Below are 13,314 nucleotides of genomic sequence, written 5' to 3'. Positions count from 1 at the left end.
ACTTAACGTCATTTTAAAAAAACCTACCCAACAAGCATATATGTTGGAGCTTACATATTCATGTAATACTGCAACTATTTGAACAATCACTGTCCTTTTTTCACATGCACACCCATCGGTCTGAGCCTCCAGAAATGCTACCTCTTGGCACATTGGATCCCTGGTAGACAGGTAAAGCTGTCCACATAATCTCCCCTGACCTTTCTAGATCACGCTACAATGAGATAAACTGACTCTCTTTTGGAGAGATTATAACTGAAATCATATAGCCCCTTAGGCATCTGAGTCTTGACTTCTGCAGCCCCACCTGAGAACCTGGAAGTTACGCCCAAGGTAGTAATCCATTAAATCCTTTTTGTATCTGCGAGACTGAGATAGCCTTGTCAACATCAAAGGGTTTATATGTTTAAACCGAGAGTAATTTTCTCTAACACACCCAGAAAGAAAGAAAAAAACATGTTATCTAGCACTAGACAAAAAAACTGAAGAGGTAAGAAACGGCTCCGTGTCTAGGAAGAGCAAATTCAGCAGCCGAAGTATTGAACTCAAACATCTTAACGATCTCAAAAGAAGATCTCCTGGAATATTAAACCTTTGAATACTAGAAGGTAACAGGGCCATATAAACAAACAAGGGACAATAAAAGGTCTCCCAATCCAAAATAGTTTTTTTTTTATCTTTGTCACCACTGTGTAGCCATTGTTAAGTCTACAGACTTAGAAGTCTTCTTCTGCTCTACAAAAACAGACACCAGAATGTTTCGAGTACTGTTTGTTTATATCTCACTGTACTTGAGATTGTTTTCGTGTCCATATTAGTTGCTGTTACTTCAAAGAAAGCATCAGAATGATGTTTGATGTATGAAATTTGGCAACTAGATTCACAATGCCGGCATTCAAAATCAAATCCAGCCCTTCCTGTGCCTCTATATCTCTATGTTCCCTGTTGCCACACAATCTGTCCGTTTAAACGTCTCCAGAAGGTTAGGCTTGGTATTGTCATCTAGACTAACCGATACTGGCAGCTGTCTCATTACCGGACCAATACTATGTAATTATATCAAGCAGGGTATATTGGCATGCATATTACTGATTTATTACTGAATTTAGAATAAGAGATCCTCTTATATCTTCAAAGGCCCAAACGTTGACATATTTTCTTTCTCCAGACCATAGTGTCAAAAAAAAAAAAGAACAGCTGGGGCGAGAAGAGCATTTTTGCAATAATGTCAGAGAGGAAGTGGGATCCTGAGTGTTCTTTTCATGTTACATTCCACGCGGACACCAGAGACCCACAGAGACTACACATTCCACTCGTATTAACTTCAGATTCCTTCACAATTAATTTAATAGGATTTACAAAATATGTTCAATGTGTGGTCGGGGAAAATAAAGTACCATTTTTTTGTGGTCCAAAAAGTTGGATTTTTAGCTACCGCATTTAACAAAGCGTAAGCTATACATGATATGGAAATCTGATTATATGATTGTTATTTATTGCTTTCAACCCTTGATTTATTTGTGATATGGGCTCAAGTTTATCAATACTGGACAATGATTGTAATAAACTTAGAATGTTTCTCCCCTATAGGAAAAAAGAGAGTAATGAATATAATTTCACCATCTTTTCTTGAGGCTCGTTCCATTATTCCTCTGATTATTATTTGAAGAGGAAGATATCAATGGTAACAACTTAATCTGATAACGACTCGTTGTTGCTACACAATGTATTGAAATATGCTTAAGAAGAGTGTGGGTTAAAGACTAAGTTTCGCTGCAAATGTATTAATTAAATAAACATTAATTAGCAACCTTCCAACATTCCAACATCCTCCTGCATTGTCGGTTCTGTGCCTGGGACTCGAGCCACAAGCCGGAAAAAACTGAAGGCAAAAATCCTACATAATTAAATTTTTTGTTTAAATGCCAATGGAAAGTAAGACGATTTTAATGTATTACAATAGCAGTATTCATTCAGCTAAAGAGTAGGTGTTCAACAAAAAAAAAATAAAGCACTGCCTACTCAAAGGGTGTAAAGGATATAGCATATAATGGTGTAGAGTATCATGGTCCCACACTTAGCATAAATGCCAACACGCCTAAACCTATATGTAAAGCCTCCACAGTGCTGCCTATGCGTATCGGCTGGCCTGGCCAATGCCCCAGTACTATACAATGCTATGATCATTCAGGTCCCATATATATATATATATATATATATATATATATATATATATATATATATATATATATATATATATATATAAGGCCGACAGGAGGGCAATGTGTGTGATTATTACAAAAAGAGAGCCGTCACGTTTTTTGGGCAAATCCGAATAAATGCCCCAGTCTCTATAGTTTTCAAGGCTCCATAACACAAATAATGCAGGGTTAAACCGTGGTCGGAAAACTCTTAAAGTGCTCAGTTTCGCCTTAATCTCAAACTGGCCCTTTAAGTGATGAGGGGGACTTATTCTGAAAAGGTCCTAGGTGTCTCAAAAAGTGGCATGAGCCCATGTTTGTATCTCTCCACCCGTACCCTGAAAAATGAATCTGTATATTGCTGTAAGCGTTAAATCAACAATCATAAAAGTTATGATAAAATCTGAAGGGTTAGAAAATAACTTTGTGTTCAAGATCTCTTTGTTCTTGTCTGCCAAAAACCTCTCAATCCCATCAAACGGAACCTTTAAAAGATGTTAACAGAGCGGCCTTTGTGCGCGGTTTGTCTGTGTAAGAGAGGCTGGATGTTTTCCCTAAAATACAATAGACGTCAAAGGGAGTCCAGAGAAAGAAAAAAAAAAAGATTAACTTTCTCACATCTGAATGAAGGAAATAAAGAGGATCTCCGTCCAGGACTCTGCATTTTTTGACGTCTGTGTAATGAGACAGGCTAAAAAAACAAGTATTTTATATGGCTAGGATTCACGGCGGACTTCAGAAGAATTTGGCTGAGTTGAACGCCAGGATTTCAAAAGACTTTCCACATTTCTAGCAGAGATCTAAAGAACAAGAAGTTCAAATCCTTTTGGACCCTCCATTACTATAAAGAGATTGCAAGAACGTACCGGTTCCCAGGACACACATATCGACAAGTATTGTGTACAGGATCCGTGAACAGTGTTATTTTGTTACAGTAAAAAAAAAAACACTAGGGGCTGATACAAACTCTGGGCATTAAGAACGTCCCCTGATTAGTCTAAATAATAGTCATTAGTTATCCACTAATGTCTCTATTTATGTGTCAATCAGGATCCTGATTGTGATAAATATCTATAATCAGAAGCGGTCCGTACTCTAGAGTTAAAATAATTGCTACGTATGAAGCGTATCCAAGGGCTGAACCGAAACCCCCTAAGTGCCTTAAAGAGAACGCATTATTATGTTTAATTTACATATTGCCGGCAATTTCCGCAGTGCTTCTTAGATTCTATACATTCAAAGGGTCTAACAGAACTAGAATTGACAGACTAAGAGGAACCGATACGATAGGTAAAGAAGACCCTGCTCGCAAGCCTACTGTCTACAGGCTTAGGCACGTCTTCATAACGTCTGTATCTTGGGATAATCCTAGTCACCGCCAACAAGCCAGAGATGGAACCGGTCAGTTTCTGGTTACTGTCCACTAAATGTAACAATATTTTTAGTCGGCCTAAGCTGAGACTGCCTTATATAGCAAGCCTTAGGTGAGCCAATGTCTTCGTCATGGTGTGTAAGCGTGTTAGAACAGGGCTTCCTCACCGTTTATTACGCATTACTGTTTACCCGTTATAGAGCTCTGAGGAATATGATGGCGCTATAAAAATCTTTAAATAATCTTTTTTTGGTGAGATTTAAAGGCTACAGTAGACTGTTCCTCTTGCTTTGACGATCCTTAACAGATCACTTCTCGTCTTGTCATAACCCTTGAATATATGTATTGTAAGATGCACTGCATAAATTGTTGGCGCTATATAAATAAAAGATAATAATATTAATAACTGCCTTGAAAAGGTGCTAATTATTTTGTTGGCTTTTTAAAAAAGATTAATTCCTATGGTGTTTTTTTTATTTCAAAGGCAGATATTCATATTTGTATGAAATATAAACATTGTATATTTGCAGTACAAACAAGTGCTGTGTTTACCCGGCTCTGTCGCTGAAAGAAATGACGTTGTCCTGAAACCCATGTTACAAGGCAATAAGGGACCAGTAAAGAAGTATAAAGCAGATACAACGTCCTACAATAAAGCCAAGCGAGTCAACAACAGGACAGGATAATATTACTTTACCCAACCTACAAGAAAAAGGAGTTTTTCCTCCTGTTTTTACTATTTTACTTTTAGAGTTGAGCCTACTCGTATTCTTATAAACTGCAAGTTTTGTTTACGCCTGAAATGTACACAAAATAATCTGTTTATAAACAAAAAGAAATAATGCAACAAATTTGTTTTTTTTTTATATTTGTTTTTTTTTTATTATTTGTTTTTTTATTCAGTCCCAGATCCCTTTGATGAAGAATCCTAATAACGTTAGCACTGGATCTGCCCGTGTAAGCCGGGTTGTTTTCTCCCTGCGCTTACAGAAAGGGAATGTGGAAATGAAAGAGAAGTAATACAAATGCCCTTTAAAGTAAAAAAAAAATATATATATATATATATATATATATATATACATACATATGCGCTGCTATTTATTTTTACAGTGTAGCAATTTCACCAGTAGCTTCTTATGTTATTTTTTTTTACATGAAGGAGACCACAGAGGTAAAGCCCGACCCCCCTCCAAAACGGCTAACAACCCGCACATGAAAGCCGGGGCATAGAAGAGACGACTGATTGTCCACCACTTCTCAGTCCTCTTCCAAGCCTTTATTGGCTACTACCTCAAAGCACCCTGGGAGTCTGTATTTATTCAGCTACTTCCTTCCCGGCCTGTTTATGTGCTTGAGCGGCTGGATTAACTCCTTCACTGCCCGGGGCCACAAGCAATTCTTATAAATCCACATGCAAAGATTGCGCGGTGATCCTTCTTAGGTTTCCATCCAAAGTTTTATTGTATTTGCAGAACTCCCAGGCTCGTCTTTTAAGTGTGTGCCGTGAATATCATACAATTATATTGTTTATTGATTTATGTAGTGCCATCATATTCCGCAGCGATGTACAATGTTTCTTTTTTTTTTTCTTATGTAGGACAGGGTGTGTTATGCTAAAGTTACACGGCAGCCATCGTATGCACTTTAATGGCAGATGCAGCACTGGCTGGCGCAACAACCCCCACGAGCGTGTATTGTGGCCAATGGGAACACTTTCCTGCCAGCAGCCAATCAGGTGGTGTGAAAAATGAGTCCACTGAAATATCAGTGTTCTGCAGCTCTGGTGCTGCAGCTTCTCCTAAAGAGAACTACTTTATTTTTCCCCATAGTTAAATAATCCATACTAAAGTATTTCCAAAGTACTTTAATATGTATTCATATGTATTAATTTTTGGGACACTAAAGTTTATATAGGGGCCTCCATATTGCAGGACCAACACCCTACTTTGAGGCAGCCGAACTTCCGTTTTGCTTCTACCAGCTGGAGATCCAGATGGTTCCTTAAGAAACTTTCAGCCAAAGCATCTGTTTCACGTCAGGGCCCAAAATAATGAATTTATGAGCAGGGGGTTCAGTCTCCAAAAACTTTCTGTACATGGGGCTGAACTAAGTTTAAAGAAGCAACTGGTATCGCTCAGAGATAATTCCTTGGAATCCGGCTTTGTTACATAGCTGGCAGCCCGACTAATCCCTTTCATTATGTCACAAGAGCATTTAGTCTCTTTAAAGGGGCATTCCCACCAAGCACTAAAGTGGGTAAACAACAGTGACATGTTTAACCACTTTGCTGTCAGTAAGATAAAGGTGTCATAGGCAAATAAAGGACAATTAAAGCTTGGAGCGTACAAGAATATAAAGAATGCTCTTTGCAATAGGTAGTGAATCTATGAAATCATAAGAAAGGAACATGTAAATAATTGGGCATAAAATCAGGCACCTTACGGAAAGGCACTTAACTTCTGCATATCTACTGCCCTTACTGTTGCCATATACTAATATGTCATCTGCAAAGAACCGTGCCTGTGACATCATGACTAAGTTACGTGATGGTATGTATCACGTCATACCCTGCCCACGTCTTACTCAAAGTGCACATGCGCAGATCCCAATTCACTACAGAATGCACATTGGGAATGCACAGCCAAAAGGCAACCCAGCTGTCACGGCCATCTTTGTACCATGATCGACAATGAATCTGCCATAGAACACGCAAACATAAACAGTCTCTCTGCCTGGAAATAAAATAACAGGTCGGCTTCAGTTTAAGTTCACCATACAGTTCCCGAGCTTCACTGGTGCTCCAGTTACTTGATTAAACATACATAAAATTCTGTTGACATTTCATTAGGTCCAACAGACATAAGTATTTACCCTAAATTTTAATGAAAGCATTATTTAAATTATATCCTGCAAGCTTCTCGCCAACTAACAAACTTTCTCCCGGGGAAAGACACTGCCCTGATTTAACCCTTCACCTGCCCTCTGCTAAAAAAAAGCCCTAAAACATCAAAATCACTTTTGTTATTCTTTTGGGAAAAGTTACAGACTTTGTGAAAGTATACCGAGAAGTGGAAGACTTTAAAGGGTGAATCAATCAACGTTTGTAAACAATGCGGCATTGTAGAAATGTTTTCATAGAATACAACATTTTTTCACTGCGTTTGCTAATGTTATCTCATCGATATACCTCTATTTACTGTCACATTTCAGTGTAGCTCATCGATAGATTGTTGAGTGACATTATCACTCTCTAGAGATAAAACCTGCCATTACCTCCAAGGATTCCAGGTTTGTAAACGCTTTTAGTGCATACTTTTGCTGCGATACTGCTTTATATAGTCATTGCAGATGATCTATCTCCTCTAGAAATGTTTGATTTAGCAATGATATCCCCTCTAACCATTATGTATACAGCTTTTCCTAACCTTTAAGGCTATAGTCAAAGGCCAATGTATTCCCAACATGAAACCCTTTGGGTCTGCATAGCTACTTGGTATTTTTTACCTTTGCATCGTAACAGTTGGGAATACATGCCTTTTATACACCATAACTCTATATCCCAGAGCTGTCATTTACAGGACTGCCAAAATATTCTTAATCTGGGTCCCCTGTGTTAGAATTCCCATCCTTCTTGCCCATTCTAACAGTTCTCAAACCCCAATGCACTGATCATAACAGACCCGGCTTTCTTAAAACATATACAAATAAGTAAAGTGTAATTAGCTGTTTTAGAAATAGATGATCCCTTAGGTCGTCTTAGATTGACTTTAATATTAAAAAAAAGGCTGAGGACGCCCCAGTTCTTGATCACACACTCGTATAAACCATCACATAATGATGCGCTATACATCAGCCAAATGAATGTCTTTATCATTTGCGGTTAAAAAAAAGGGGTATATTTGTAATTTGCTCCGCCAAGACAAACTTGTGAACTGAAATGTAACAGATGGTCGAGTTTGCAAATAGTGAATGTGAGCGATTGCATGAAACGGAGAAATTCATACATCCCAACGTGTAATTATAGTCTGACACCTTTAAAAAAACAGAGAAAAGAAAACAGAGCAGAGTGTTTTTAGAGAGCACTTTGCTGTGGGGAAAAAAGAAAAAAAAACACTTTCAAAGGTTATTTTTTGTTTTACAATCTTCCTTTGGAAACTTTTGTTGATCGGTTGATCTATTTACCAGCCCTCATATAAACGTATCTGCTCTTTCTTTGGTTTCCAAAGTATTTAAAAACCTGTCATTAATCACGCAGATAAATGGAAGTAACCGAAGTGCTGAAATAAAGGTTCCCGCAGGAGAGTGGCACATATTTGAACACTGAACAGATACAAAGTAGTAAAACTGGATTCAGGATTTGATGTTTGAAAGAAAAAAAAAAAAACCTGTAACCCATATGGCCACAAATGGGTTAACACATGACTTCTGCCAGAAAACTGGAAACTATGCCAAAACCCACATCTTAGGCGGCAAGAAATCTCCAAACATTAGTAACACATATGAGAAATATTATCGCTTCCCAAGCCAAGGGGCAACACAAGGGGCAAAAAGCAGTACATTCTATACCTGTGGAAATCCTTAACATGTATATTTGTGGGGGAAATGAATTAATATATCCAGCGCAAATGTGGCAGGTGCTAAAAACTGTGAAAGGAGGAGCGGGTCACTTACCCTCTGCGCGAATCTGCACCCACCCTTGTGATTGGGGGCAGTGGGAGACTTTTGCTTTGCAATCCAGTCTTCAATGCCCTTTCGAGCCAAACAGGCATTGACTGCAAAGCTGTCACCTACAAAAAGAGACAGACAAGCTGTGAGGTTGTGCAAATGGAGATCACCAGAGGTCACAAAACATAACTCAAAGCCTGACAGATGCCTGAGCGCTTCTGTATGGGGGTCCACCGGCCACATCTGTTACAAAGGTCACATAACATCATATGCATGGCACTACTAGATAAAGGGAACCATCTTTCACTAGTTGAAATATGACAACCAATGGGTTACTACATATCAGTCAAACCACTTTTGTATACTAAATGACAATGAATCCCAAAAAGGAAGCACATCATATTCATGAGATCTAAGGAACACTGTACACTTTGTGTTGAACAACTTGGAGTCCATAGTCAAAAATGCCAGTTTAGATGTCACCCAATCCAAGGAATATCTCTTATCCAACTAAATCTGGCAGTACTCGCAGATACATACGTCAATTGTACATCAAACAAACAAAACCAAGAAGATCAACTGCAACAGTGCCTGTGATATGAATGTAATGTTTATAAATAGTTATTAAGTTCACAATGGCTACGAGGTGATTTTCAAGAAAGACATGAATCCATGATTTTCAGTCTTCTTAAGATATCTCTGTCTCCATTCACCTATAAAGCCTATTAAACTCACTCAGAACAAACGGAAAGTCACCCATGACTCCAAGGAAAACGGTCTTATTCTTTGCTAGTTGCACAAAATTCTTGGTCTATAATGATGTCAGTATGGGTTCTATGTTGACCCCATGTGTGCTTGAATGACGTTCTCTATTCAATTTCAACATCCACAGTGTTTTTGTTAATTTGGTGTTCCTCAGAGAAAGATAATGTAATATTTGATGGAGAAATTATCACAGAAAATATGTAAAGGTTTCTGAGATAATTGTTCTTCGTAGCTAAGTAACTGGATTGAATTATTCCCAGAATCCAAGCTGACTCCAGGTGGTCTTGCATAGAATTTGAACACGAGCTACTCAATTGCAAATGGAATTCAACATAAACAATTGTAAGGTTATGAATTTTGTGGGGTTTTTTACAGAACAGTTTGATAGCCTTTGAAGTCAAAAGACATGTTGGTGCATGCTGACATGCTGACAACAATATCAAACAGTGGTCACAGGCAGGTCCAACTAGATATTATCACCAAAGAAACTATTAACTCAGAGCAAAATCGTTTTGGTATTTGTATAAAAGTGTTATTTTGGCTCTCAGCTCAAACAAGCTAAAAAAACATATGATTTTTTGACACAACTTATTTTTGTATATTCATTATCAGGAGATAATGGCTGATCAGTACCCGATTTTTTTTTTTTACTGACACAGTATAATCAGGAACTTTGGTAGATCAAAAGTAAAACTGAGAAAGAAAAATCTCAAGGTAACGATGTAAATGCACAATAATATTACCAAAATGAAATATATCCCATCATTTAATTAATGTTCCCTTTATACAAACAAGAAACCAGATCTTAGTAACATCAATTAAGATAATATTGTCCAATCATCAAACCATTCCATTACCCACCAACATTACTAAAGGCAACCTTCTAAAAGCAGAATTTACTACGAATATCACCATAACTTACAGCCATTACACCAAAGCACTGCACATATGAGCTTATATATTAATTAGGGCACAGGGACCCTTTTTGTTCTTAAATTCATTGATACACCAATAGATTTCACATTCTGCCTGACACAATGTAACATCTACAACTAGGTCCATTCCAACATACAAGATGAAATCCAAATCTAATAGAAAACATTTCTTTTAAATTTCATTAATGCTCCACAGTTTAAGTGTAGCTGGTAAAACTTTCCCGTCAAAAGAAAAAACATGCAAACCCATCTCATCTCCACAAACCCAAAGAAGGAATAAGAAGTTTCAGAACACCATGAAGTCTTGTACTTCGCATAAGTTGTGATGAAGGTTACCCAAAACACCCTGATAAAGTGGCCATGGGGGTAGCATATGAATGGTCCAATATGCAAATGTCACTTTTGAAAACACAGTAGACTCAATAGAGAGCCAGGTTTAGTAACTCGGAAAGTACATGTTGTGGCAAGCATGCCACAAAACATTACCCAAACACAGACCCGAAAATGTGTTCTGCTCGCCATATGAGAAAGCAACATTTTGAGATCACATCTTGTTAGCTGTAGATGTGAAAAACTACCCCCATGACTTCATACGCAGAGGTGACAAAACTTAATCCAGTGTTTCACAACATTCACAGGTGACAGGTTGTGATCAAAGCTGGACACTGAAAAAAAAACTATGAACACATTTTCATAACAAACAAGGGAATCAGTGACCAGGACCATCAAAACACAGAGGTGGCAAACTTTGACTACAGCTCCATAACACTCCCAGGTGACAGAAGGTGATCAAAGCTTTATAACATACACAAAACACACTAAGTGCATTAGACACAACAGCCAAAGGGGGTGGGAAGGATCAGAGGTCCACAGCTTTAAAGCACACAAGAGAGATCAAGTGTTTGAAAGTTTATGAGACATCAGACAAAGTCACCAAAGCTTCACAACACACATGGGAAATAAAGGGAAGCCTAGAAACTGAGATCAATAAGACACACAGGAATGATGGGACCAAGACTTCATGACACACTGGGGACATGTAACCAGATATTTATAACAGACGTAGGAATATGTGCCAGAGCTTGGAATATTCAGGACACAACAAGACAGACTGGGACAAGAACTTCTCCAGACAGAAGTCCAGCACAGGAAAGTTCTAGGAAAATATGTTTGGAAGGGATTTCATTTCCTACCTTCAGGGCTCTCTCTGGTTTTGCAAACTGCGGCTGCCAGACAGGAGAAAATAACCAAAAAGTATAGAAAAAGAAAAAAAAAACATGATTAGATTACAACCAACAAGGATGACTAAATAACAGATCAGAAACATAGTGAGGAAGAATAAAACACATACCGTGTTTGGAATAAAGTTTGCCCATCTCTCTGCAGGAGATCCCAGATCCAGGACATCAGAGATACATTACAATCCAGTGTCTACTTAAAATTCCATGTGTGTAAACCCCAATAAATTCGATTGTGACCCCACAGATCCTCCTTAGCGAGTATAGTATATGAGTGTGCCCTCCCAAAGAAATCCAGAGACCAGGGTGAGCAGAAGAGAGATCCCTGGAGAAAGTGACACCTCATGGACAGAGGACAGTCCCCTGTGATATCCAGTACAGAGAGGAGAAGCTCATACTGCTACAAGCAGACACACACACAGAGGCTGGGGAGAGTGAGGAGGAGTCAGGGAGAGCAGAGAGGGTGGGGAGAGAGAGGAGAGGGGGTAGAGTAACAGAAGTGTGTGTGGGGTGGGGGATCCAGAAGGAGCGTGGAGACAGTGGAGTTGGGGAAAAGAATGAATAATAGAGAGGAGTAAAAAGTATGGGTGCTATCTCTCTCTCCTCTCTCTCTCTCTCTCTCTCTCTCTCTCTCTCTCTCATATATATAATTCTTAGCTATTGCTGTCTGGTGTATAACTTAACACCTGGACATTTGGCACCCTGTGCAATGGTACAACTTGATAGATAAATGGTGTATAGCTATAGATATAGATCACACCTATGAAATCAGTGACGTAAAACAGTAACTATGACATTTTGAGGTAGACAGGGGCCACTTAAATCCAGCGTCCCATGAGTTGCTTTGAGGTAAGTGGTGATACAGTAAGTGCAACTGTATAAGAAGGGCAATTCTCATAGATTAAGATCAGGGAACGAATTTAGAGAAAATAAAGTAAAATGCTTTTCAATGGAACTCATTGGGGTCTTGGGTGGCCAGTACCCCAACTAACTCATTGCACGCATAGCCAAGTCAGCCCTTTATTATTTTTTTTATTATTGTTTTAACATTTTAGACTTTAGCCTTTTATCAATGGTCGCCAGTTAGACAACACCCTTAAAAAAATAAGCGTTCACTTTACGTCTATGAATGTAACCAAAAAGTACCGTACTCTAGTTTACGACAATATTTATATTATAAACACAAAACAGCGTAACGAAAATTCACTTTCAAAATAAACTTAGTAGGGAAAATAAATACTTTTCTACTTCTTTCCCTGATCGGTCCCAGGTTACTGGCATCAAATGAGTTAATAAAGAATGCAAAGTGGTTCTTTGGGTATGTAAATGAATGTAAGTAGTAGGTTGTTACATAAATAAAGGCAATGAGTGGCACTTTGTAAGTGTAAATTGAAAGGAATACTCTTATGAATGCTGTGATGCATTCCTTATTAGAGTAGATCTAGAAACAGGTTTAGGGGTACACGTTAAGCACCCCTCCTCTGCCAACAGAAGCCCCCCACCTCATCTACTCCTCTTCCTGCCCCCTCTGGATGTCTCTTTGAACAGAGTGTTTTTCTTCTCCAGCAGCTTTTTCCTGCACAGAAACACAATGGAGCCTTTGACAGCAAAGACTGTGGGATATCGGCTTTGATGTTCAGTTCTAATAAGTTGTGTATGTCTGCATCTAAAAACAATGCTCGCAGGCAATCAACCCAAGGAGGGACAACCAAAAAAAAAAGAGGGAGAGAGGGGGAAACCGTTAAACTGCATTCAGTTGTGTAAACTGTGGCTAACACACGGCAGGGACGGGGAAAAATTCCTTTGATGCTGAAGATTAGGGCTACAATGAAGAGAATAAAGAGGCAGCTAATAATGATCTTAAATTATGGATTTAAATTAGTAGCGAAAAATGTATTTACATTGCTCCAGCAGAAAACCAGCTCGCTAACAAGGGGAGCTGTAAAAAAAAACATCAAATCTACCCGTTTGTCGGCTATTTCTTAAATACTATATAAACCTCATGCTTAACTCTTTAAATACTGGAGTTTTGAATTGAATATGTACCCTCGCTGTGTGCGCGAGAGAGATTACTTAATAGATTCCGTAGGTTTCCTGCACATCAGACCTACAAATATGTTACAGATTCATTTTGCCTA

General features: G+C 38.5%; 1 protein-coding gene across 2 annotated transcripts in view; it reads right to left on the bottom strand.

Annotated features, from left to right (window-relative positions):
• NKD1 (NKD inhibitor of WNT signaling pathway 1) overlaps positions 1-11,591 on the bottom strand; it is a 33,434-nt gene extending 21,843 nt beyond the window's left edge. For both annotated transcript variants that reach the window (XM_053449574.1, XM_053449575.1), the window contains exons 1-3: positions 11,290-11,591; positions 11,132-11,164; positions 8,245-8,360 (exon numbers count right to left, since the gene is read on the bottom strand). In XM_053449574.1, the coding sequence (XP_053305549.1) occupies positions 8,245-8,360; positions 11,132-11,164; positions 11,290-11,314 (174 nt within the window). In that variant the 5' untranslated portion in view covers positions 11,315-11,591. The remainder of the gene's footprint in view (positions 1-8,244; positions 8,361-11,131; positions 11,165-11,289) is intronic.
• Between the last annotated feature and the right edge of the window lie 1,723 nt (positions 11,592-13,314).

Source organism: Spea bombifrons, chromosome 10, assembly GCF_027358695.1.
Source record: "Spea bombifrons isolate aSpeBom1 chromosome 10, aSpeBom1.2.pri, whole genome shotgun sequence".
Taxonomy (NCBI): domain Eukaryota; kingdom Metazoa; phylum Chordata; class Amphibia; order Anura; family Pelobatidae; genus Spea; species Spea bombifrons.
Note: the sequence above shows the minus strand (reverse complement) of the source record. Positions and strands in the feature narration are given on the sequence as shown.